General features: G+C 48.5%; 1 protein-coding gene across 50 annotated transcripts in view; it reads right to left on the reverse strand.

Moving 5' to 3' along the window:
• Positions 1-27,904, reverse strand: part of RIMS2 (regulating synaptic membrane exocytosis 2) — a 990,720-nt gene that overhangs the window by 615,107 nt on the left and 347,709 nt on the right. For 3 of the 50 annotated variants that reach the window (XM_075353013.1, XM_075353021.1, XM_075353015.1), the window contains exon 1: positions 16,207-16,665. The exons of the other annotated variants lie outside the window; for them this stretch is intronic. In XM_075353013.1, the coding sequence (XP_075209128.1) occupies positions 16,207-16,328 (122 nt within the window). In that variant the 5' untranslated portion in view covers positions 16,329-16,665. Of the gene's footprint in view, positions 1-16,206; positions 16,666-27,904 lie in introns of those variants that run through there. 50 annotated transcript variants of the gene reach the window in all.

Raw genomic sequence — 27,904 nt, forward strand, 5'->3', positions numbered from 1 at the left:
TATTTAGTGGTGTCATTTTTAGGATCTTTTCCAAGGGGAGTGGCTCACAGGGTAATTATGCAAAACAGCCTAAAGCCACGCCCCCAAAAACCCCTCCAGTGAGACACGCCTCCATAGTAAAGAGCAAAAAAAAATGAACATTTAGTAGATAGGACTATCTCTCTGGAACCATAAGGCGGATTTACAAAAAATAAAAATCTGAATAATCAGGGGAGCAACGAGGATATAACAAGAGCAAAAACTGGTCACTTTTGACCTGGTGACAGGTGGGTTGACTAAGCACTCATCCCATCCGTTCCCTACCTAGGGCCCAGTTCTAGGGTCAGTCAGGGACAGGTATCCTGCTCGGCACATAGGTTCGGAACCTATCTTGGGTGGTCTGGGGAGACAGCGGAAGGTTTGGTCAGGGGTCACCATCTCGATAATATAATTCATGTCTTAACCTCGTTTATATTATAGTGTGTACGCTTCTTAATAAATTTGCCTTTTTTTTTTACTCCAGACTGATGTACGAAATAATACTTTTAGTAAATTAACCCATGCAATCAAAATGTTAGCATTTAAAAAGCATCTATCAGTTACCATACATATGTATTTTCTGTTACCAGGGGTAAATGCTGCGGTTCTCCCGAATCCGGGGATGCTTTTCTTTTATTTCTGCGCTTTTCCATTCCTGAGATATGGCCCTTCTTTCCTGTATATAAATCTAGTACAGTTAGCCAAGTGGGTGTGGTCCGTAACGCTTCTCTGTGGGCGTTTTCATGAGTGTCACGCCTTCTTGGCTAACAAGACTAGGGAAGAAAGGGGGCCATATCTCAGGAATGGAGAGGAGCAGGAACAATAGAAAAACATTGCCGGATTCAGGAGAACGGCGGGATTTAACTCAGCTAAAACAAATAGATATTTAGGAGAGTGACAGGTCCTCTATAATTCAATACCTATGCATTTAAAGAAGAGGACTTGGGGCAGCTCCTTACTTATTCTGCCATCGTCTCCATGTCCATCTCAATACAGTACAGTCACAAAGCTTGACACAAGCCCACTCTCTCAGTCACCTATCTGACAACACTGCACCCCTGTAGCTTTTGTCTGGCGAATCTGCGCACACTCACAGGCTGCCCTTATCAGTTACTCACACTCAGGTACATGTTTCCTTGCTCTGTGGTGCAATCCCCTTCATTCAGCGGCATCGGCACACAGACTTCTTGCCTATTACACAATATTTCACTGTATTTGTTAAATGCACTTTTCACTTTGAAACTGAAGCTTCTTGCTTGCGTATCTGTGATCCTGTCTATAACCCTGGGGTTGAGCACAATATTTGCTACTCACCCCTACTTCTAGGTAGCTATAATGCGGACACTCTCTGCTGGTTTGGCAGACTACTTGGAAGCACTGAGCCCTTGGACCCAACCCTTATACAATACTTCACTTTATTTGGTAAGTGCACCCTTCATTTTGAAACTGGTGCTTCTTGCTTGCTCAACTGTGATCCTGTCTATAACCTTGGGGTTGAGCACAATATTTGCTAGTCACCCCTATTTCTAGCTAGCTACGGTATAATGCAGAGACACTATATGCTGGGCTAGCAGACAACTTGGAAGCACTAAGCCCTTTGCTGCCCTTTGACCCAAACCTTATACAATACATCACTTTATTAGGTAAGTGCACCCTTCAATTTAAAACTTGCTCATCTGTGATCCTGTCTCTAACCCTGGGGTTGAGCACAATATTTGCTACTCACCCCTACTTCTAGCTAGCTATAATGCAGACACTATATGGTGGGCTAGCAGAGAACTTGGAAGCACTGAGCCCTTGCTGTCCTTTGACCCAACCCTTATACAGTAATTCACTTTATTTGGTAAGTGCACCCTTCACTTTAAAACTGATATTTCTTGCTTGCTCATCTGTGAGCCTGTCTATAACCCTGGGGTTGAGCACAATATTTGGTACTCACCCCTACTTCTAGCTAGCTATAATGCAGACATTATATGCTGGGCTAGCAGACTACTTGGAAGCACTGACCCTTGCTGCCCTTTGACCAAACCCTTACACAATACTTCCCTTTATTTGGTAAGTGAATGCTTCACTTTGGAACTGGTGCTTCTTGCTTGCTCAACTGTGAGCCTGTCTATAACCTTGGGGTTGAGCACAATATTTGCTACTCATCCCTATTTCTAGCTAGCTATAATGCAAACAAACACTCTCGGATGGGCTAGCAGAGAACTTGGAAGCACTGAGCCCTTGCTGCCCTTTGACCAAACACTTATACAATACATCACTTTATTTGGCAAGTGCACCTTTTATTTAGAAATTGGTGCTTCTTGCTTGCTTATCTGTGGTCCTGTCTATAACCCTGGGGTTGAGCACAATGTTTGCTACTCTACCCTACTTCTAGCTAGCTGTAATGCAGACACTCCCGGCTGGCTTAGCAGACAACCTGGAAGCACTGACCCTTGCTGCCCTTTGACCAAACCCTTATACAATACTTTACTTTATTAGGTAAGTGAATGCTTCACTTTGGAACTGGTGCTTCTTGCTTGCTCATCTGTGATCCTGTCTATAACCCTGGGGTTGAGAATATTTGCTACTCACCCCTACTTCTAGCTAGCTATAATGCAGACACTATATGGTGGATTAGCAGACAATTTGGAAGCACTGAGCTCTTGCTGCCCTTTTTACCCAACCCTTATACAATGCTTCACTTTATTTGGTAAGTGCACCTTTCACTTTTAGGCTATGTGTCCACGGTAGAATGTACCTGCGGACTTTTCTGCCTGAAAATCCGCGACTTTCGCGGCAAATCCGCACCCGCGGATTTACCGTGGATTTTGATGCGGATTTTTTTTTTTCCCATTCTATACCCAAATCCGCACCAAAATCCGCAACAAACAATTGACATGCTGCAGATTTTTCCGCATCAAAATCCGCAGCATGGACACAGCATTTCCAAAATGCCATTAAAATGGCTTGGAAGTGCCACTGCTGCAGATTTTCGGCAAATCCGCGGTAAATCCGCGGCAAAATCCGCGGTAAATCCGCAGTGTGGGCACATAGCCTAAAACTGGTGATTCTTGCTTACTCATCTATGATCCTGTCTATTACCCTGCGGTTGAGCACAATATTTGCTGCTCACCCCTACTTCTAGCTAGCTGTAATGCAGACACTCTCGGCTGGCCTAGCAGACAATTTGGATGCACTGAGCCCTTGCTGCCCTTTGACCCAACTTTATCACCAGTATTTTAGTGCATTATGAGCAATATCTCATACCTCCCATGGGCATCTAGGCAGGACATTACTTATTTCTGTCACTCACTTGCATCTGACACACCCACACACATAAATGGCAGAAATATATGATGAAATTTACAATCCTAATTGGAATAGGCACATTGCTGATGGTTCGCAGGAAGAAAAAGACACAGAAAATATATCCCATGATAACATTAGCATCGGCAAAGAAAATAAGCCCAAAGCGACCGACAAAGGACACGACAGCCCTCGCCAGTCATGAGCAGAACATTGGGTTTCAAGTGGCAGAGGTCCTTCATCCTTGTAAAAGGTTGGAAGATATTTTACCGCTAGAGACAGATTAATAGATGGCCGTTCTGTCCATAAACACACAATCTGGGCTGAAGGCTTTAAGTCATTTACAACTTTAGAAATGGGTAAAATAAAATCAATGTGAGTTACGGAAGAATATGAAGAAAAGTCATGTCTTCTGGTGATCATAGATAAATAGCTTCCCTTAGGACCTGCACAATCCTGCACTCATCGTGTGAAATACTGGGCCGTAAGATGGCGAAAAAGCAGTCTAGCATGCAGGATAGAAACGAGTTCCAATAGTAGCTGCAAGCCAAACCATAAAACCGGATTACTAGGGCAAACGGTAGTTTTGGAAGTATTAAATTAGTTTTCGCATCCACATCATAAAAAGTAATACACTTATTCAGCACAAGTCATCAGGATTTTTTTTAAAGACATCGAAGTCCTATTTTATAATGGGGTCAGGGTGTAGCCACGAGGAATGCAGAGGCAGCAATCCCACCCGGAGCCTGGTGATTAGGGAGGCCCGGAGGCCATATGCAACACAGGAGAACACGAAGGCGCCGGATTCACCAAGACTGGGATTAGATGCGCCAAAGTCATTAAGAAGCGTGCGCCTCTAAATAAGTATTAACTGCAGAGTGCCACATCCAGAAGTGCTGACGTAATTCACATCACAAAAAAAGGAATTTTGTGTATACAGCTCTCAGGTCGACCTATGTTTCTCCATGGTAACAGACTACAAACAAAGCCTGTGTAGTCAGATCCTGTAGAGTACACTGGCTTTAATGTCCTGGATCAGATTTTACCCTCATAGGCCCTATCATAGCTGTAACTTTAAAGGGGTTCTCCGGGTATATAATATACTGAGGGTGGGACATCAATATCCGATGTGGTCCGACGCCCGGCATCCTCAGTGACCCACATAGTTCTCCATACAGAATAATGGCCCCACATAGCCCTCCATACAGAATAATGGGCCCCACATAGCCCTCCATACAGAATAATGGGCCCCACATAGCCCTCCATACAGAATAATGGGCCCCACATAGCCCTCCATACAGAATAATGGGCCCCACATAGCCCTCCATACAGAATAATGGGCCCCACATAGCCCTCCATACAGAATAATGGGCCCCACATAGCCCTCCATACAGAATAATGGGCCCCACATAGCCCTCCATACAGAATAATGGGCCCCACATAGCCCTCCATACAGAATAATGGGCCCCACATAGCCCTCCATACAGAATAATGGGCCCCACATAGCCCTCCATACAGAATAATGGGCCCCACATAGCCCTCCATACAGAATAATGGGCCCCACATAGCCCTCCATACAGAATAATGGGCCCCACATAGCCCTCCATACAGAATAATGGGCCCCACATAGCCCTCCATACAGAATAATGGGCCCCACATAGCCCTCCATACAGAATAATGGGCCCCACATAGCCCTCCATACAGAATAATGGGCCCCACATAGCCTTACATACAGAATAATGGGCCCCACATAGCCCTCCATACAGAATAATGGGCCCCACATAGCCCTCCATACAGAATAATGGGCCCCACCTAGCCCTCCATACAGAATAATGGGCCCCACCTAGCCCTCCATACAGAATAATGGGCCCCACATAGCCCTCCATACAGAATAATGGGCCCCACATAGCCCTCCATACAGAATAATGGGCCCCACATAGCCCTCCATACAGAATAATGGGCCCCACATAGCCCTCCATACAGAATAATGGGCCCCACATAGCCCTCCATACAGAATAATGGGCCCCACATAGTCCTCCATACAGAATAATGGGCCCCACATAGTCCTCCATACAGAATAACGGCTCCACATAATCCTCCATACAGAATAATGGGCCCCACATAGCCCTCCATACAGAATAATGGGCCCCACATAGCCCTCCATACAGAATAATGGGCCCCACATAGCCCTCCATACAGAATAATGGGCCCCACACAGCCCTCCATACAGAATAATGGGCCCCACATAGCCCTCCATACAGAATAATGGGCCACACATAGCCCTCCATACAGAATGATGGGCCCCACATAGTCCTCCATACAGAATAATGGGCCCCACATAGTCCTCCATACAGAATAATGGGCCCCACATAATCTTCCATACAAAATAATTGGCCCCACATAGCCCACCATACAGAATATTGGTCTCCACATAGCCCACCATACAGAATAATGGGCCCCACATAGTCCTCCATACAGAATAATGGGCCCCACATAGTCCTCCATACCGAATAATGGGCCCCACATAGCCCTCCATACAGAATAATGGGCCCCACATAGCCCTCCATACAGAATAATGAGCCCCACATAGCCCTCCATACAGAATAATGGTCCCCTCATAGCCCTCCATACAGAATAATGAGCCCCACATAGCCCTCCATACAGAATAATGGGCCCCACATAGCCCTCCATACAGAATAATGGGCCCCGCATACTCCTCCATACAGAATAATGGTCCCCTCATAGCCCTCCATACAGAATAATGGTCCCCTCATAGCCCTCCATACAGAATAATGGTCCCCTCATAGCCCTCCATACAAAATAATGGGCCCCACATAGTCCTCCATACAGAATAATGGGCCCCACATAGTCCTCCATACAGAATAATGAGCCCCACATAGTCCTCCATACAGAATAATGAGCCCCACATAGTCCTCCATACAGAATAATGGCCCCACATAGTCCTCCATACAGGATAATGGGCCTCACATAGCCTCCATACAGAATAATGGCCTCACATAGTCCTCTATACAGAATAATGTGCCCCACATAGTCCTCCATACAGAATAATGAGCCCCACATAGTCCTCCATACAGAATAATGGGCCCCACATAGTCCTCCATACAGAATAATGGCTGCACATAGTCCTCCATACAGAATAATGAGCCCCACATAGTCCTCCATACAGAATAATGGCTGCACATAGTCCTCCATACAGAATAATGAGCCCCACATAGTCCTCCATACAGAATAATGAGCCCCACATAGTCCTCCATACAGAATAATGAGCCCCACATAGTCCTCCATACAGAATAATGAGCCCCACATAGTCCTCCATACAGAATAATGGCTGCACATAGCCCTCCATACAGAATAATGGGCCCCACATAGTCCTCCAGACAGAATAATGGCTGCACATAGTCCTCCATACAGAATAATGGCTGCACATAGTCCTCCATACAGAATAATGAGCCCCACATAGCCCTCCATACAGAATAATGAGCCCCACATAGTCCTCCATACAGAATAATGGGCCCCACATAGTCCTCCAGACAGAATAATGAGCCCCACATAGCCCTCCATACAGAATAATGAGCCCCACATAGTCCTCCAGACAGAATAATGAGCCCCACATAGTCCTCCATACAGAATAATGGGCCCCACATAGTCCTCCAGACAGAATAATGAGCCCCACATAGCCCTCCATACAGAATAATGAGCCCCACATAGCCCTCCATACAGAATAATGAGCCCCACATAGTCCTCCAGACAGAATAATGAGCCCCACATAGTCCTCCAGACAGAATAATGAGCCCCACATAGCCCTCCATACAGAATAATGAGCCCCACATAGCCCTCCATACAGAATAATGAGCCCCACATAGTCCTCCATACAGAATAATGAGCCCCACATAGTCCTCCAGACAGAATAATGAGCCCCACATAGTCCTCCAGACAGAATAATGAGCCCCACATAGCCCTCCATACAGAATAATGGGCCCCACATAGACCTCCAGACAGAATAATGGGCCCCACATAGCCCTCCATACAGAATAATGGTCCCCACATAGCCCTCCATACAGAATAATGGGCCCCACATAGACCTCCAGACAGAATAATGGGCCCCACATAGCCCTCCATACAGAATAATGGGTCCCACATAGCCCTCCATACAGAATAATGGGCCCCACATAGCCCTCCATACAGAATAATGGGCCCCACATAGCCCTCCATACAGAATAATGGGCCCCACATAGTCCTCTATACAGAATAATGGGCCCCACATAGTCCTCTATACAGAATAATGGGCCCCACATAGCCCTCCATACAGAATAATGGGCCCCACATAGACCTCCAGACAGAATAATGGGCCCCACATAGCCCTCCATACAGAATAATGGGTCCCACATAGCCCTCCATACAGAATAATGAGCCCCACATAGTCCTCCATACAGAATAATGAGCCCCACATAGTCCTCCAGACAGAATAATAGACCCCACATAGCCCTCCATACAGAATAATGGCCCCACATAGTCCTCCATACAGAATAATGAGCCCCACATAGTCCTCCAGACAGAATAATAGACCCCACATAGCCCTCCATACAGAATAATGGCCGCACATAGTCCTCCATACAGAATAATCTGACAAGGAGAAGAAAAAAAAAAATGATTTCTTTAAGAAGATAATAAGTTATATTACAAAGTTTCTTATTTTTGCATGTACTAATTGATTTATGGAAGAAAAAAAATCAAAATGATGGTTACGAATCTGTCAGTAGAACATAGGAAGCTGAATAAAATGATACCTCGGGATCTCCGATTAGATGTCTTATTCCAGAGAAATCCACATTTTACTTAATATGTTAATGAGCTGTTCGGATCTTTAGGCCAGTCATAGATCTTCCCAAGAATCTGCCTCCAGAGATTATTGTAAATGAAAGGGTGCATTAGCATTGTGAGACATGTAATGACTGACAGTCTGTCCTCCTGATCTACATGTCTCACATTTGTAATGCCCCCCTTTTATTTATAATGATCTCTGGAGGCAGATTCTCCGGTAGATCTACGATCGGCCCAAAGATCCGAACAGCTCATTTACATATTAAGAAAAACGAGGATTTCTCTGAAATAAGACATTGGATTTTAGATATCAAGGTATCATTTTATTCATCTTCCTGTGACCTACATGCTCGTACAGACGGCTGAGGAGGGTTGATCCTACTGACAGATTCCCTTTAAGGGTTGATCTATGTGTTCCTTCCTCCTGTATGACTTCCGGCTAATATAACCCTGTGGATAAGTCTGTATCTAGGACACATATTCCATAGGAACACAATGTTCATCTGTTTGTATTTTCCTTTTTTTTATCCTCTGTAATGTGGATTTTCATATGAATTATGTGTAAATTATGGCCAGCAGGGGTAATTAGTGGTAAGAAGAAGTGAATATGAAGTAATTAGCACAATTATATCCACAGGAAGCGGCTGATTCTGTGCCGTGCACCAGGCGTTGGCTCCATAATGCTCCTCGGTGTATGATCTATATGGATTTCCAAGGAGGTTTAATTGGAAATATACAGTATATAACTAGCTGTAGTACCCAGCGTTGCCCGGGATAGTAACTGTCTATGTCTGTCACTTTCCCTGTCTCTCTCTGTGTATCTGTCGGTGTCTATCTCTCTGTCTGTCTCTGTATCAGTCTCTCTGTCTCTCTCTCTCTATCTCTGTGTCTGTTTGTCTCTTGCCCTGGTCTGTCTCTTTCCCTGTCTGTTTTTGTCTGTCTCTCTGTCTGTCTCTTTCCCTATCTACTTGTCTATCTCTATCTCTCTGTCTCTTTCCCCGGCTGTCTCTGTCTTTCCCTGTCTCTTTCTCTGTCTCTTTCCTTGTTTCTGTCTCTTTCCCAGTCTCTTTCCTTGTTTCTGTCTCTTTCCCAGTCTCTTTCCTTGTTTCTGTCTCTTTCCCAGTCTCTTTCCTTGTTTCTGTCTCTTTCCCAGTCTCTTTCCTTGTTTCTGTCTCTTTCCCAGTCTCTTTCCTTGTTTCTGTCTCTTTCCCAGTCTCTTTCCTTGTTTCTGTCTCTTTCCCAGTCTCTTTCCTTGTTTCTGTCTCTTTCCCAGTCTCTTTCCTTGTTTCTGTCTCTTTCCCAGTCTCTTTCCTTGTTTCTGTCTCTTTCCCAGTCTCTTTCCTTGTTTCTGTCTCTTTCCCAGTCTCTTTCCTTGTCGGTCTGTATCTTTCCCTGTCTTTTTCTTTGTCTCTGTCTCTTTCCCTTTCCCGTCTGTCTCTGTCTCTTTCCCCGTCTGTCTCTGTCTCTTTCCCCGTCTGTCTCTGTCTCTTTCCCCGTCTGTCTCTGTCTCTTTCCCCGTCTGTCTCTGTCTCTTTCCCCGTCTGTCTCTGTCTCTTTCCCCGTCTGTCTCTGTCTCTTTCCCCGTCTGTCTCTGTCTCTTTCCCCGTCTGTCTCTGTCTCTTTCCCCGTCTGTCTCTGTCTCTTTCCCCGTCTGTCTCTGTCTCTTTCCCCGTCTGTCTCTGTCTCTTTCCCCGTCTGTCTCTGTCTCTTTCCCCGTCTGTCTCTGTCTCTTTCCCCGTCTGTCTCTGTCTCTTTCCCTGTCTCTCTCTTTCCCTGTCTCTCTCTTTCCCTGTCTCTCTCTTTCCCTGTCTCTCTCTTTCCCTGTCTGTGTCTGTCTGCCTCTGTCTCTTTCCCTGTCTCTCTGTCTGTCTCTATCCGTCTCCCCACTGACATCATATTACCTCACACATAAGCTTCTTATACCATGAATGTCTTTCGTTCCTATAGCAACCACTCACAGCTGCTATTAATAACCTGTGGATCGCAGCTCCATTGACTTTAATGGAGGCAGGTTTTTTGGAGAGTAACTGTAAAGCGCAGGGTTAAATTTTCCTGTCAAAACATTGTCTATGACGTTCCCTGAGTCACATGAGGCGTCTGTGCAAAATTTCGTGATTGTAAATGCGACGGTGCGGATTCCTTTAGCGCACATACACACACATACATACGTACCCTCAGCTTTATATATTAGATTTTATTTATTTTTTAGGGGGATGGGCACTGGTGATGGAGCCGCGCTGGTCTGAATTTGCCCCATGTGAAGCATCACTAGCCAACACTGTTCCTAAAAGCTTAGATCTGTCTCTTTATACGTCCCTGGTGTCTCGGTAGATTTAGATCCCCGTTCTGGGCGACGTGTTACTCGCCACATTATGGGATATCCATTTCCATCTTACAATCCCCTTGTGGAATAGACACTTTAAAGGCATAAAAAAAAAACAACAATTCACAATCAATGGTGCTTAAGAAAACATAGGAGATCTTAGGCCAATCTCAGAAATGATACTGTTTTCCGGAGGTTTCTCAACCTCCGCTCTTATTGCAGGATTTGCTCCCGTACGATGGACGGCATAATAATCTGGAGGATAAACGTCCCACACTCCGAGAATAAGAAGCAGACAGGTAATAAAGCGTGGACGCGTGGGCGCAGAGGTAACCTTCACCATCGCGGCCCCTCGCTGCAGGCCGGATACCGCCACATCTCCACATCACAGCCTCTTACTTTACTGGGATCCTAACCGGTTAATTGTCAGATATAAGAAGATGGAAGGTATCAACGCAAAGAAAAGAGGAACAGAAGTCAGAAATGCTCAGGGAGCGTGTAAGATGGAAGCGTTCAGCCACCATCACTTGGGGGCGCAGCCGACAGGAGCGACCGAAATGGATCATTTACTCCCCTAGACCACCAGGATACGTAAAATTAATAAATTAACCCTTTAATTGACAGAGTAATCTCACTTGCCCTAGACCACCAGGGAGTGTAAAACTAGCCCCTCTCGAGCGGCTTAAAAACACCCGAACATTTTTACTATTAACCCTTCCACCTGCCATAGACTACCAGAGAATGCAGAATTAACCCATTTATCGCCTTAAGGCCCATAAGCACATTAATATTAATGTTAGCCCAACCCAGGGGGGCCTCCGGTCTACTCCATATTGAGGGAAGATTCATATAGATGATTCTTTTATTTCTATGGGAGACAATCCGCCTCTAGAAGTGTCCAACGTATTCCACTGTCCCCATTGAGCATACATGGCGGAGAAGAGCATGCATATGTATGGTGTGGGGTAAAAAGAGTAGAGTGTGTATTTGTACGGTGGGGGGGGTCTGAAGAGTAGATTGTGAATGTGTACAGAGAAGGGGTCCGAAGAGTAGAGCATATATGTGCACAGTATGTGTGTGTGTGTGTGTGGGGGGGGGAGAGAAGAGCAGAGCATGCATGTGTACGGTGTCGGATCCAAGAAGTGGAGCGTGCATGTGTATAGCGTAAGGGTTCGAAGAGTAGAGCGTGCATTTGTATAATGTGGGGTCCAAAGAGTAGAGCGTCCTTGAGTATGGTGTAGGGGTCCGAACTGTAGAGCGTGCATGTGTATGGTGTAGGGGTCCGAACTGTAGAGCGTGCATGTGTATGGTGTAGGGGTCCGAACTGTAGAGCGTGCATGTGTATGGTGTAGGGGTCCGAACTGTAGAGCGTGCATGTGTATGGTGTAGGGGTCCGAACTGTAGAGCGTGCATGTGTATGGTGTAGGGGTCCGAACTGTAGAGGGTGCATGTGTATGGTGTAGGGGTCCGAACTGTAGAGCATGCATATGTATGGTGTGGGGTAAAAAGAGTAGAGTGTGTATTTGTACGGTGGGGGGTCTGAAGAGTAGATTGTGAATGTGTACAGAGTGGGGGTCCGAAGAGTAGAGTGTACATGCCCACAGTGTGTGTGTGCATGCGTGCGTGGATGGAAAAACAGAAGAGCAGAGCGTGCATGTGTACAGTGGGGGGAGCCAAAGAGTAGAGTGTGCATGTGTACGGTGTGAGGTCCGAGAAATAGAGTGAGCATGTGTATAGTGTTGGGGTCGAAGAGTAGAGCGTGCTTGTGTATGGTGTGGGAACTGAAGAGCAGAGTGTGCATGTGTATAGTGTAGAGGTCCGAAAAGTAGTGCGTGCATCTGTATGGTGTGGGGTCTGAATAGTAGAGCATGCATGTGTATGGTGTGGGGTCTGAAAAGTAGAGCATGCATGTGTATGGTGTGGGGTCTGAAAAGTAGTGCGTGCATGTGTATGGTGTGGGGTCTGAAAAGTAGAGCATGCATGTGTATGGTGTGGGGTCTGAAAAGTAGAGCATGCATGTGTATGGTGTGGGGTCTGAAAAGTAGAGCATGCATGTGTATGGTGTGGGGTCTGAAAAGTAGAGCATGCATGTGTATGGTGTGGGGTCTGAAAAGTAGAGCATGCATGTGTATGGTGTGGGGTCTGAAAAGTAGAGCATGCATGTGTATGGTGTGGGGTCTGAAAAGTAGTGCGTGCATGTGTATGGTGTGGGGTCTGAAAAGTAGTGCGTGCATGTGTATGGTGTGGGGTCTGAAAAGTAGAGCATGCATGTGTATGGTGTGGGGTCTGAAAAGTAGTGCGTGCATGTGTATGGTGTGGGGTCTGAAAAGTAGTGCGTGCATGTGTATGGTGTGGGGTCTGAAAAGTAGTGCGTGCATGTGTATGGTGTGGGGTCTGAAAAGTAGAGCATGCATGTGTATGGTGTGGGGTCTGAAAAGTAGTGCGTGCATGTGTATGGTGTGGGGTCTGAAAAGTAGTGCGTGCATGTGTATGGTGTGGGGTCTGAAAAGTAGTGCGTGCATGTGTATGGTGTGGGGTCTGAAAAGTAGAGCATGCATGTGTATGGTGTGGGGTCTGAAAAGTAGTGCGTGCATGTGTATGGTGTGGGGTCTGAAAAGTAGTGCATGCATGTGTATGGTGTGGGGTCTGAAAAGTAGTGCGTGCATGTGTATGGTGTGGGGTCTGAAAAGTAGAGCATGCATGTGTATGGTGTGGGGTCTGAAAAGTAGTGCGTGCATGTGTATGGTGTGGGGTCTGAAAAGTAGTGCATGCATGTGTATGGTGTGGGGTCTGAAAAGTAGTGCATGCATGTGTATGGTGTGGGGTCTGAAAAGTAGAGCATGCATGTGTATGGTGTTGGGTCTGAAAAGTAGAGCATGCATGTGTATGGTGTGGGGTCTGAAAAGTAGAGCATGCATGTGTATGGTGTGGGGTCTGAAAAGTAGTGCATGCATGTGTATGGTGTGGGGTCTGAAAAGTAGAGCATGCATGTGTATGGTGTGGGGTCTGAAAAGTAGAGCGTGCATGTGTATGGTGTGGGGTCTGAAAAGTAGTGCATGCATGTGTATGGTGTGGGGTCTGAAAAGTAGAGCATGCATGTGTATGGTGTGGGGTCTGAAAAGTAGAGCATGCATGTGTATGGTGTGGGGTCTGAAAAGTAGAGCGTGCATGTGTATGGTGTGGGGTCTGAAAAGTAGAGCGTGCATGTGTATGGTGTGGGGTCTGAAAAGTAGAGCGTGCATGTGTATGGTGTGGGGTCTGAAAAGTAGAGCGTGCATGTGTATGGTGTGGGGTCTGAAAAGTAGAGCGTGCATGTGTATGGTGTGGGGTCTGAAAAGTAGAGCGTGCATGTGTATGGTGTGGGGTCTGAAAAGTAGAGCGTGCATGTGTATGGTGTGGGGTCTGAAAAGTAGAGCGTGCATGTGTATGGTGTGGGGTCTGAAAAGTAGTGCGTGCATGTGTATGGTGTGGGGTCTGAAAAGTAGTGCGTGCATGTGTATGGTGTGGGGTCTGAAAAGTAGTGCGTGCATGTGTATGGTGTGGGGTCTGAAAAGTAGAGCGTGCATGTGTATGGTGTGGGGTCTGAAAAGTAGAGCGTGCATGTGTATGGTGTGGGGTCTGAAAAGTAGTGCATGCATGTGTATGGTGTGGGGTCTGAAAAGTAGAGCATGCATGTGTATGGTGTGGGGTCTGAAAAGTAGAGCGTGCATGTGTATGGTGTGGGGTCTGAAAAGTAGAGCGTGCATGTGTATGGTGTGGGGTCTGAAAAGTAGAGCGTGCATGTGTATGGTGTGGGGTCTGAAAAGTAGAGCGTGCATGTGTATGGTGTGGGGTCTGAAAAGTAGAGCGTGCATGTGTATGGTGTGGGGTCTGAAAAGTAGAGCGTGCATGTGTATGGTGTGGGGTCTGAAAAGTAGAGCGTGCATGTGTATGGTGTGGGGTCTGAAAAGTAGAGCGTGCATGTGTATGGTGTGGGGTCTGAAAAGTAGAGCGTGCATGTGTATGGTGTGGGGTCTGAAAAGTAGAGCATGCATGTGTATGGTGTGGGGTCTGAAAAGTAGAGCGTGCATGTGTATGGTGTGGGGTCTGAAAAGTAGTGCATGCATGTGTATGGTGTGGGGTCTGAAAAGTAGAGCATGCATGTGTATGGTGTGGGGTCTGAAAAGTAGAGCATGCATGTGTATGGTGCGGGGTCTGAAAAGTAGAGCATGCATGTGTATGGTGCGGGGTCTGAAAAGTAGAGCATGCATGTGTACGTTGTGTCCGTGTGGGAACTGAAGAGCAGAGCATGCATGTATAGGATAGGGGAGGTCCAAAGAGCAGAGCGTGCATGTGTACGGTGTGGGGGCCGGGGTTTGAAGAGCAGAGCATGCATGTGTACGGTGGGGGGAGGGGGTCGGAAGAGCAGCGCACTCAGCTGACAGCTAAGGTGTATGAGCCTCTTTGGACCTCATGGGAATTCACCATTAATCCTATCACTGCCCCAGGGCACTAGGAATTCTGAAACCGTCATGCATATACCGGCTCTCACATACTCTCTCTTTCTATATATATATATATATATATACACTCATAGTAATGCAGGCAAATGACATTTTGCAGCACAGTATATACATATATTTATAAAAAAAAACAATCACATTGCTTCCTTTGGTTTTGGGGAAAAGCACAAACTCCTTCCTTCTGATGAGCGATCGCATCCTCCATAGGGTACAATACGCCAGGAGAATATGCTGCGTCCTCACCTCGGAGGAGCTGTCCAGCATCTGCCGTCCTGACCGCTGCTCATTACTGGGGGCTTGTATAGGTGTATAGGGGGTTTGCATAGGAGGCTTGTATGGGGGGCTTGTATAGGTGTATAGGGGGTTTGCATAGGCTTGTATGGGGGGCTTGTATAGGTGTATAGGGGGTTTGTATAGGGGGTTTGTATAGGGGGCTTGTATAGGTGTATAGTGGGCTTGTATAGGTGTATAGGGGGCTTGTATAGGAAGCTTGTATAGGGGGCTTGTATAGGTGTATAGGGGGCTTGTATAGGTGTATAGGGGGCTTGTATAGGTGTATAGGGGGCTTGTATAGGTGTATAGGGGGCTTGTATAGGGGGCTGACATAGGTGTATAGGGGGCTGGCATAGGTGTATAGGGGGCTGGCATAGGCGGCTTGTATAGGAGGCTTGTATAGGGGGCTTGTATACGTGTATAGGGGGCTTGTATAGGAAGCTTGTATAGGGGGCTTGTATAGGTGGCTTGTATAGGTGGCTTGTATAGGGGGCAGGGAAGGGGCCGCCTTCACTCCAGATCAATCAATCACTCCCGGTAAACCGTATGTGGTGTGAACGCGGCTCTATCCAATGCACCAAACCTCATCCGCTCATTAAACCTTGTGGGGTCAATAGCCCCATCCCCCCAAATATCCTCTCGTTGCCCCCCATGGAAGTGATTGATCTCATCGTGTAGGATAGATGTCGGACCATTTGCCTCCAGGATGCAGCAGAGCCAAAATTGTAATTTTCCGCTCCATGACAAATCCAGCTCTGCTACATCTCGTCCCCATATCTTTGCTATATTTTCCTAATTGTTATGGGGGGGCAGTGGGGGGAACTTTCATTAAAGAGGGAACATATAAAGAATAAATGCCTGCAGTGGACGATGGAATATGTTGCCGATAGTTAGATAGATAGATATGATGTCATCGGCTTCATGCAGCAGAGCCAGAGATCGGCCGATCGCACCTACCTGGAGTTGTTCAAGGTCTGCCCGAACAGATCGTTCTGTAAGATGTTGGGGGGAGTGGGGAAAGCCTCGTGAAAATGAGACAGGACGGTGTTGCAGAACTGGCGTAGAGTGTCAAACTGCATCTTCCCGTGTGGATCCTCCGCCCGTGGATAAAGTCGCTGCTGTTACAGATGACAGCCAGGGTGGACATGCCAGACAGATCCGGGGGCTTCAGGGAGCAGGAGAGGGGTCGGCACCGGAGAACAGCGAGACTGAGGCGGCGCCGACCGGGAGCAGCGCTGCGCTGGACGGGCTTCCCCCAGTGTGAGGCCGGCGGCGGCAGCCAGCGCCGGTCATACTCCGCCTAGAGCACCGCGGCGCTGGGGAGGGGGGCTGCCGGCAGCGACCACGGCGCATCTACCGGCCAGGAAACACATCGCACAAGTCACAAGAAGGAGGACGAGGCATCCTGCACAGATACTACAGACTGAGGGAGAGGAGGCAGCCTTCACCGCCGCCCATTCACTGACTGCAGCCAATAGCCGGCCGGCCCCGGCCCACAGAGAGGGGAGGGGGAGCAGAGGGGTCCCCTGCCCACAGCGAGGAGAGGGGGCGCAGCAGAGGGGTCCCCGGCCCACAGAGAGGGGAGGGGGAGCAGAGGGGTCCCCTGCCCACAGAGAGGAGAGGGGGAGCAGCAGAGGGGTCCCCGGCCCACAGAGAGGGGAGGGGGAGAAGCAGAGGGGTCCCCGGCCCACAGAGAGGGGAGGGGGAGAAGCAGAGGGGTCCCCGGCCCACAGAGAGGGGAGGGGGAGAAGCAGAGGGGTCCCCGGCCCACAGCGAGGGGAGGGGGGAAAGCAGAGGGGTCCCCTGCCCACAGCGAGGAGAGGGGGCGCAGCAGAGGGGTCCCCTGCTCACAGAGAGGGGAGGGGGAGAAGCAGAGGGGTCCCCGGCCCACAGAGAGGAGAGGGGGCGCAGCAGAGGGGTCCCCTGCCCACAGAGAGGGGAGGGGGAGAAGCAGAGGGGTCCCCGGCCCACAGAGAGGAGAGGGGGCGCAGAGGGGTCCCCGGCCCACAGAGAGAGGAGGGGGCGCAGCAGAGGGGTCCCCGGCCCACAGAGAGGAGAGGGGGCGCAGCAGAGGGGTCCCCTGCCCACAGAGAGGAGAGGGGGAGCAGCAGAGGGGTCCCCTGCCCACAGAGAGGGGAGGGGGAGAAGCAGAGGGGTCCCCGGCCCACAGAGAGGAGAGGGGGCGCAGAGGGGTCCCCGGCCCACAGAGAGAGGAGGGGGCGCAGCAGAGGGGTCCCCGGCCCACAGAGAGGAGAGGGGGCGCAGCAGAGGGGTCCCCTGCCCACAGAGAGGAGAGGGGGCGCAGCAGAGGGGTCCCCTGCCCACAGAGAGGAGAGGGGGACCAGCAGAGGGGTCCCCTGCCCACAGAGAGGAGAGGGGGAGCAGCAGAGGGGTCCCCTGCCCACAGAGAGGGGAGGGGGAGAAGCAGAGGGGTCCCCGGCCCACAGAGAGGAGAGGGGGCGCAGAGGGGTCCCCGGCCCACAGAGAGAGGAGGGGGCGCAGCAGAGGGGTCCCCGGCCCACAGAGAGGAGAGGGCGCGCAGCAGAGGGGTCCCCTGCCCACAGAGAGGAGAGGGGGCGCAGCAGAGGGGTCCCCTGCCCACAGAGAGGAGAGGGGGAGCAGCAGAGGGGTCCCCGGCCCACAGAGAGGAGAGGGGGAGCAGCAGAGGGGTCCCCTGCCCACAGAGAGGAGAGGGGGAGCAGCAGAGGGGTCCCCTGCCCACAGAGAGGAGAGGGGGAGCAGCAGAGGGGTCCCCTGCCCACAGAGAGGAGAGGGGGAGCAGCAGAGGGGTCCCCTGCCCACAGAGAGGAGAGGGGGAGCAGCAGAGGGGTCCCCTGCCCACAGAGAGGGGAGGGGGAGAAGCAGAGGGGTCCCCGGCCCACAAAGAGGAGAGGGGGCGCAGAGGGGTCCCCGGCCCACAGCGAGGAGAGGGGACGTAGCAAGGTCACCTGAAAGCGGGACTGCAATAAAGCCTCAGAAAGAGCCTCATCTCCCTCTATACCCATCACCCATCCATTCTATCTATCCCTATTTGTCTATCTCGCTCTCTTTATATCTTTATCTCCCTCTCTCTTTTTCTCCCCCTCTCATTATCTTTCTCTCTGTCTCTACATCTATCTTACCTCTCTCTATCTTACCTCTCTCTATCTTCTCTCTCTCTGTATCCAGGTCTGGGATCCTGTGGGACCATTAGTAACGTGGACTCTGGCCCCGTGTACTGTTACATGGAATACTCTATTACCACCATCACATTCCTGTGCCTCTACATTATACACTGGGTAGTTTTGTTTTCTGAATGATGAGCTGTTGCCGCTGTCTGTACATAAGGAAGGTATATTGGTGTCCACTGCTGCTCATCTACATTGGTGAGGGCAGAGGGGCCTACCTGGGGATTCTCCTGCTCCCCCGTGGGCCGATCCCAGCCTGTATGTATCTACAGTGGAGAAAAAAAGTATTTAGTCAGCCACCAATTGTGCAAGTTCTCCCACTTAAAAAAAAATGAGATTTGCCTGTAATTGACATCATAGGTAACCACAACTATGAGATACAAAATGAGAAAACAAATTCAGAAAATCACCTCTGATTTGGCAAGATTGTTTTGGCAAATTATGGTGAAAAATAAGTATTTACTCACCTAAAAACATGTATGATTTCTGGCTCTCACAGACCTGTAACTTCTTCTTTAAGAGGCTCCTCTGTCCTCCACTCATTACCTGTAGTAATGGCACCTGTTTGACCATCTTATCAGTATAAAAGACACCTGTCCACAACCTTAGTCACACTCCAAACTCCACTATGGTGAAGACCAAAGAGCTGTTGAAGGACACCAGAAACAAAATTGTAGCCCTGCACAAGGCTGGGAAGACTGAATCTGCAATAGGCAAGCAGCTTGGTGTGATGAAATCAACTGTGGGAGCAATAATAAGAAAATGGAAGACATGCAAGACCACTGATAATCTCTCCCGATCTGGGGCTTCACGCAAGATCTCACCCCGTGGGGTCAAAATGATCACAAGAACAGTCCAATAAACCCAGAAGCACATGATGGGACCTAGTGAATGATCTGCATAGAGCTTGGACCACCGTAACAAAGGCTACCATCTGTAACACACTTTGCCACCAGGGACTCAGATCCTGCAGTGTCAGACGTGTTCCCCTGTTTAAGCCAGCACATGTCCGGGCCCATCTGAAGTTTGCTAGAGAACATTTAGATTATCCAGAAGAGTATTGGGAGAATGTCATATGGTCTGATGAAACCAAAGTAGAACTGTTTGGTAGAAACACAACTCGTCGTATTTGAAGGAGACAGAATGCTGAGTTGCATCCAAACAACACCATACCTACTGTGAAGAATGGGGGTGACAACATCATGCTGGTCCTCTGCAAAGGGACCAGGACGCCTCATCCGTGTACATGAAAGAAAGAATGGGGCCATCTATCATGAGATTTTGAGTGCAAACCACCTTCCATCAGCAAGGGCATTGAAGATGAAACGTGGCTGGGTCTTTCAGCATGATAATGATCACAAGCACACCGCCAGGGCAACGAAGGAGGGGTTCTGTAAGAAGCATATGAAGGTCTTGGAGTGGCCTAGCCAGTCTCCAGATCTCAACCCCATAGAAAACCTTTGGAGGCAGTTGAAAGTCCGTGTTCACCAGTGACAGGCCCAAAACATCACTTCTCTAGAGGAGATCTGCATGGAGGAATGAGCCAACATACCACCAACAGTGTGTGCCAAACTTGTGAAGGCTTACAGAAAACGTCTGACCTTTGTCATTGCCAACAAAGGATATATAACAAAATATTCAGATGAACTTTTGTTATTGACCAAATACTTATTTTCCACTATAATTTGGAAATAAAATCTTACCAATTCAGACGCGGTGATTTTCTGGATTTGTTTCCTCATTTTGTATCTCATAGTTGTGGTCACCTATGTTGTCAATTACTGGCAAATCTAATCTTTAGAAGTGGGAGAACTTACACAATTGGTGCCTGACTAAACACTTTCCCCCTGTATCTACCTGCTATTATCCCTTTCTTTAGTCTTTCAATCTCATATCTATTTTCTATTCCTTCCCTTTAGCATTTCAGATCAGTAAGCATCTATGTCTATAACTTGATTATTTATCTTTCTTCAGTCTTTTAATCTCACATTTATTTTATCTATCTCTTGTCCATTTTCTCTCTCTTTCTAATATCTCTTTTATCTTGAACATATTTCACATTTATTTTCTCTCTCCCCTTTCTATCTATGTATCTAATGTTGCCAAATTTGTACCCTAAGAGCGGCGTCACATGGTACGATACATTGGGCGATATGTCGTTGGGGTCACGGATTCTGTGACGCACATCCGGCATCGTTAGAGATATCGTAGCGTGTGACACGTCCAAACGACTGTTAACAAGCAAAAATACTCACCTTATCGTTGCTTGTTGACACGTCACTCATTCACAAAATGTCGTTCCTCCTTCAGCGCGCCGGTTGTTCATTGTTCCCGAGGCAGCACACATCTCTCCGTGTGACACCCCGGGAACGACGAACAACAGTGTACCTGCGTCCCGCCGGCAATGCGGAAGGAAGGAGGTGGGCGGGATGTTACATCCCGCTCATCTCCGCCCCTCCTCTGCTATTGGGCAGCCGCAGTGTGACGTCGCTGTGACGCCGAACGTCCTTCCCCCTTCAGGAAGAGGATGTTCGCCGCCCACAGCGAGGTTGTTAGGGAGGTAAGTACGTGTGATGGCGGTTACCGACTTTGTGCGCCACGGACAATGAATTGCCCGTGACCAACAAATGACGGGGCGGGTGTGATCGCTCATGCAATTGCACGATATATCGTCCCGTGTAACGCCGCACTAACTCTTCTCTTTCTCTCTCATTCATTCTGTCATCTATGTAAACAAAGGGGGAATATACTGAGTTTTTGTTGGCCACACATAATAGACAATTAAAGAGTGCAACTATATAATGCAAAATTTATTAAGAAGAATGTATACAACAAGAAGCACTTTCATTTTACATAAAAGATAGTAAAATACAGATAGGTGAATGGAGATACAGAATCAGAGTGTTCCCTAAATAGGGCCTCAGCAGCATAAAGTAATAACAGGGTATAGCACATGTCCCCATACATATAGTATTTGGCAAAAACCATGCATGAAGGTCTGCACATAGAAAACCCAAAGCAAGTTCCCAGTGGAAGGGAAAATGAATCCAGCCCTACACAGAGGGACCAGGCTTACCCATAGGTGATGTGCAAGTGCCGGGGCGGGTGTGATCACTCATGCAATTGCACGATATATCGTCCCGTGTAACGCCGCACTAACTCTTCTCTTTCTCTCTCATTCATTCTATCATCTATGTATAGTATCTATGTGTATATCTATTTAACCATCCTTTTATCTCGTATCCATTTATCTGGCTATCTATCTATAACCTATCTCTCTCCATCCACCTATCTCTCCATTCATCTAGCTCTCGCTCCATCTCCTCCATCCATCCATCTCTCTCTGCATCCATCCATCTCTCTCCATCCATCCATCTCTCCATTCATCTAGATCTCCATCCATCCATCTCTCCATTCATCTAGATCTCCATCCATCCATCTCCTCCATCCATCCATCTCCTCCATCCATCCATCTCCTCCATCCATCCATCTCCTCCATCCATCCATCTCCTCCATCCATCCATCTATCTCCTCCATCCATCCATCTCTTTCTGCATCCATCCATCTCTCTCCATCCATCCATCCATCTCCTCCATGCATCCATCTCTCTCCATCCATCCATCTCTCTCTGCATCCATCCATCTCTCTCCATCCATCCATCTCTCCATCCATCCATCTCCTCCATGCATCCATCTCTCCATCCATCCATCTCTCTCTGCATCCATCCATCTCTCTCCATCCATCCATCTCCTCCATGCATCCATCTCTCTCCATCCATCCATCTCTCTCTGCATCCATCCCTCTCCATCCATCCATCTCTCCATCCATCCATCTCCTCCATGCATCCATCTCTCTCCATCCATCCATCTCTCTCTGCATCCATCCATCTCTCTCCATCCATCCATCTCTCCATCCATCCATCTCCTCCATGCATCCATCTCTCTCCATCCATCCATCTCTCTCTGCATCCATTCATCTCTCTCCATCCATCCATCCATCTCTCCATCCATCCATCTCTCCATCCATCCATCTCCTCCATGCATCCATCTCTCTCCATCCATCCATCTCTCTCTGCATCCATCCATCTCTCCATCCATCCATCTCTCCATCCATCCATCTCCTCCATCCATCCATCTCCTCCATCCATCCATCTCTCCATCCATCCATCTCCTCCATGCATCCATCTCTCTCCATCCATCCATCTTTCTCTGCATCCATCCATATCTCTCCATCCATCCATCTCTCCATCCATCCATCTCCTCCATCCATCCATCTCTCTCCATCCATCCATCTCTCTCTGCATCCATTCATCTCTCTCCATCCATCCATCTCTCTCCATCCATCCATCTCCTCCATGCATCCATCTCTCTCCATCCATCCATCTCTCTCTGCATCCATCCATCTCTCCATCCATCCATCTCTCCATCCATCCATCTCCTCCATCCATCCATCTCCTCCATCCATCCATCTCTCCATCCATCCATCTCCTCCATGCATCCATCTCTCTCCATCCATCCATCTTTCTCTGCATCCATCCATCTCTCTCCATCCATCCATCTCTCCATCCATCCATCTCCTCCATCCATCCATCTCTCTCCATCCATCCATCTCTCTCTGCATCCATTCATCTCTCTCCATCCATCCATCTCTCTCCATCCATCTCTCCATCCATCCATCTCCTCCATGCATCCATCTCTCTCCATCCATTCATCTCTCTCTGCATCCATCCATCTCTCCATCCATCCATCTCTCCATCCATCCATCTCTCCATCCATCCATCTCCTCCATCCATCCATCCATCTCCTCCATCCATCCATCTCTCCATCCATCCATCTCCTCCATGCATCCATCTCTCTCCATCCATCCATCTTTCTCTGCATCCATCCATCTCTCTCCATCCATCCATCTCTCCATCCATCCATCTCCTCCATCCATCCATCTCTCTCCATCCATCCATCTCTCTCTGCATCCATTCATCTCTCTCCATCCATCCATCTCTCTATCCATCCATCTCCTCCATGCATCCATCTCTCTCCATCCATCCATCTCTCTCTGCATCCATCCATCTCTCCATCCATCCATCTCCTCCATCCATCTCTCTCCATCCATCCATCTCTCCATCCATCTCTCTCCATCCATCCATCTCTCCATCCATCCATCTCTCCATCCATCCATCTCCTCCATCCATCCATCCATCTCTCCATCCATCTCTCTCCATCCATCCATCTCTCCATCCATCCATCTCTCCATCCATCCATCTCCTCCATCCATCCATCTCTCTCCATCCATCCATCTCTCCATCCATCCATCTCTCTCTGCATCCATCCATCTCTCCATTCATCTAGATCTCTCTCTCCATCAATCCCTCTCCATCCATCTATCTAACTATCTCTCTCCATGCACCTATCTCTCTATTCATCTAGCTCTCCTTCCATCTATCCATTCATCCATCCATCTCTCTCCATCCATGTCTCTATCAATCCATCCATTTCTCTCCATCCATCCATCCATCTATCCGTCCGTCCATTCATCCATCATTTAGTGATAAACCTTAAACTAGTAATATTAAACAAACTGACCATTTTCTGCCTCAATTTTAATCCACTTGAAAAAAAACAGCAGAACACCCTGAAGCTGTTAACCCTCTCACTGCTGACACGCTCGTCCCCATCGCGCTGCCTGTACCACTTTGTCCTCAGTCAGCATAAAGCGCTGGAGCATGCGCCTGCCACAAGGCCAGCAATGGGTTAAGGCCGGCATTAACATCCGCGCTGATCCCTCTGCCCTGGGATTGGCACGGGGGTCTCTCGAATACACATTTTCCAGGCAGTCATAGTAAACAGGGCAGACTCGGCGCTTCCACCCTGACCGCCGGCACCCATGATGATGGCCTGTGCTTCACTCTACAGCTTTGGGAAACAGGATCAGAATATATATATTTTGGGAGAGGGGGGGGTGTTTAATTTTGTGTCTTGCATCTGAATCCCAATGGCCGGACTCTTTAAGGCGGATTACCATCGCTGGGAGAGGATGGAGGAGCCATTTTAACAAATAATTCTCATTTGTGCTGTGGCTGTAGGCAGGAGCAGCACGGCCCGGCGTTCTCCCTGGTGTGTAAACGGCTATAGCCTGCGCAAGATAATGGGAGATTCAGCAAATTACGCTTTTAATGTCTTCTTCCCCCCTGTTCAATTAAAATGAGCAGCATCCCTCCCATTCCCCAACGTTGTTCTTTTATGCAACCGCAATCTAATGAAAGGATGATCATCTATTTTAAGAACACATGGAAGGGGGGGAAAGAAGAAAAAGTCAGTCATTGCAGCCCCGTCAGATGCGATTCTCTGCATTGACATGACACAGCCTGCAGTATTTGTGCCATGGCTAACAGCTACCAGCCGCCATAATCATCCTAATCAGACCCATTCATTTCCAGCGCGTTTGCTGGTACACCGCTTCATCGCGATGGAGAGGAATAGCCGTGTGCAAACTTTCCTGATAATCGTGATTTTATCCCCCTTTTATATTTTGGATTTTTTTTTTTCTTTAATGTGCTGCCGGGAATGATGGCAAAATGAAGTAAGGGGAGAGCTGAAGGCGCAGAGCCGCGCAGCCGTCCCCCTCCCAGCGGCCGGAAGAAAGAAACAGCAGAGCGCAGGGAAATAATGAGAACATACATTGTGAACTCCACCTGACTAAGCAAGACGGAGAGCCGGGAAGAGCCGTCATTCATAGGAGGGCCGGGGCAGCCCAATTATCAGGACCCTGCCACATCTATGGCAGCACTGGTCACTGCTTCCTCCACCGTGGCCCCAGGTAACACTGGAACAAACCAGTGCAAAGAAAAAAGGTGCAGTGGCCAATCAGATTGGATCTCTAGCCACTTAAAGGGACTCTGTCACCCCGACTGAGAGCACCATGATTCCCTGATTCCAGCGATGTGTCACTTACTGGGCTGCTTGCTAAAATCCCTATTTTCTCTACTACATATCTAGTAGAGCTCTGAATGCTGAGCTGTGTATAACGCCGCCTACTGTATAACTCAGCCTACACCCCCGATTGGCTGCTTCATGAATACAGTGTGCATCGGCATATTATCAAAACTACAGTAAACAGCCAACTAAGTGACTATCACAGGTGACAGATAGTCATATGGTTTCTGGCAATAAAAGGTCACAGTGTTTGGCTGCGCAGAATGCTCCCTGACTTTCCATTCTTCCTGCTGTCAGTATTCATTGGTATAGGTAGCTTTCCTGCTGGATTCATCTCTCTCCCTTTTGGACCCATCAGGAGCTCGACTTCCACCCAGCTGCTGATCATCAGCATTATCTTGGTGCGTAAATACCCCTTTCTTCCTTGGACTGGTGCTATTTAGACATTCTTGAGGCTTTCAAGGAGAAACTGCTTTAGGAAACATTCCTTTTTTTTTTGTAAAGTTTTTCTTTTCCAGAAGAGTTTTTTGTCACAAATGTGTCATCATGTGACAGGCAGTCATATGGTTTTGGGCCATACAAGGTCACAGTGTTTGGCTGCACATCTCTCCCCGTTTTGTACCCAGCAGGATCTCGCCTTCCACCCAGCTGCTTATCATCAGCATTATCTTGGTGCTTAAATACTCTCTTACTTCCTTGAGGCCCCGTCACACTAAGCAACATCGCTAGCAACATCGCTGCTAACGAACAACTTTTGTGACGTTGCTAGCGATGTCGCTGTGTGTGACATCCAGCAACAACCTGGCCCCTGCTGTGAAGTCGTTGGTTGTTGCTGAATGTCCTGGGCCATTTTTTAGTTGTTGCTGTCCTGCTGTGAAGCACAGATCGCTGTGTGTGACAGCGAGACAGCAACAACTGAATGTGCAGGCAGCAGAAGCCGGCTTCTGCGGAGGCTGGTAACCACAGTAAACATCGGGTAACCAAGAAGCCCTGTCCTTGGTTACCCGATATTTACCTTTGTTACCAGCCTCCGCCGCTCTCACTGCCAGTGCCGGCTCCTGCTCTGTACACATGTAGCTGCAGGACACATCGGGTTAATTAACCCGATGTGTGCTGTAGCTAGGAGAGCAGGGAGCCAGCGCTAAGCATTGTGCGCTGCTCCCTGCTCTGTGCACATGTAGCTGCAGCACACATCGGGTAATTAACCCGATGTGTGCTGTAACTAGGAGAGCAGGGAGCCAGCGCTAAGCAGTGTGCGCTGCTCCCTGCTCTCTGCACGTGTAGCTCCGTGCGCTGGTAACCAAGTTAAATATCGGGTTGGTTACCCGATATTTACCTTAGTTACCAAGCGCAGCATCTTCCACGCGGCGCTGGGGGCTGGTCACTGGTTGCTGGTGAGCTCACCAGCAACTCGTGTAGCCACGCTCCAGCGATCCCTGCCAGGTCAGGTTGCTGGTGGGATCGCTGGAGCGTCGCAGTGTGACATCTCACCAGCAACCTCCTAGCAACTTACCAGCGATACCTATCGTTGTTGGGATCGCTGGTAAGTTGCTTAGTGTGACTGGACCTTTGGACCGGTGCTGGTGATATTATTTTGTTTATTCAAGCCTTGGTTGCAAGCAGGTGGCTTGTACTCTTCTGTGGTATCATTGCTGAAAAGTTTGCTGAACTTTTACCAGTGTCATCTGTGGATAAGTAGTTCATGAATTTTCCCCTGTGTGTCCTCCTTGTGTCTTCTAAAGTGTTTAGTGGGGTTGATGAAGAGCTCATCCCATCTGCTCCCTATTTAGGGTCCAGCACTAGAGATACCTAGGGTCAGGTATCCGGCTCGGCACATAGGGTGGTGAGAGACCCCAGGGACCAGCAGTAGGTTCAGTCAGGGGTCACCATCTTCCCTTTCCCTAGACACAGGGTTTCTCTATCTTTTCGCTGTCCGCTTGGGACTTCCCCGTACTTAGCATGACAGTCACACATCACAGGAATCAGGGTATCTACATTATGCTGTTCTCAGATTAGGCGGCAAAAATATAGTGACATACTATCTGCATGGTGAGAGCAGCAGGCCACAAACAGACTGGCCGGAGACTGCCCTCCTTCATACTGAGTTACATTAAACAAATGTTTAAGGGGACGGGATGTGATCACCTCTCCTCATCCAGTGGGCTCACCCCAAAAATGGTAGAAAAGAGAGGAGACATGTTTGGAGGGAGTTGGTGCTGTGACGGGGAAGGGGGAGGATCTGTTGCTGTGGCCAGGTCCTGGTGCCCATGAATGGACTATAGAGATTGGAGCTGGATACATGCGCTACGACTGTGATATCCATGGTCTGGAGGAGCGTAAGGACTATTGTTGCCGGCTAGAGCTTGATACACACGCTACGGTTGTGATATCTGTCGTCTGTAGGAGTATAAGGACTATTATTACTGGCTGTAGCTGGATACACATGCTATGGTTGAGATATCCATTGTCTGGAGGAGCATAGAAACTATTGTTGCCGGCTGGAGCTGGATACACGAGCTACAGTCATGATATCCATCATCTGGAGGAGCACAAAGTCTA

Source organism: Anomaloglossus baeobatrachus, chromosome 6, assembly GCF_048569485.1.
Source record: "Anomaloglossus baeobatrachus isolate aAnoBae1 chromosome 6, aAnoBae1.hap1, whole genome shotgun sequence".
Classification (NCBI taxonomy): domain Eukaryota; kingdom Metazoa; phylum Chordata; class Amphibia; order Anura; family Aromobatidae; genus Anomaloglossus; species Anomaloglossus baeobatrachus.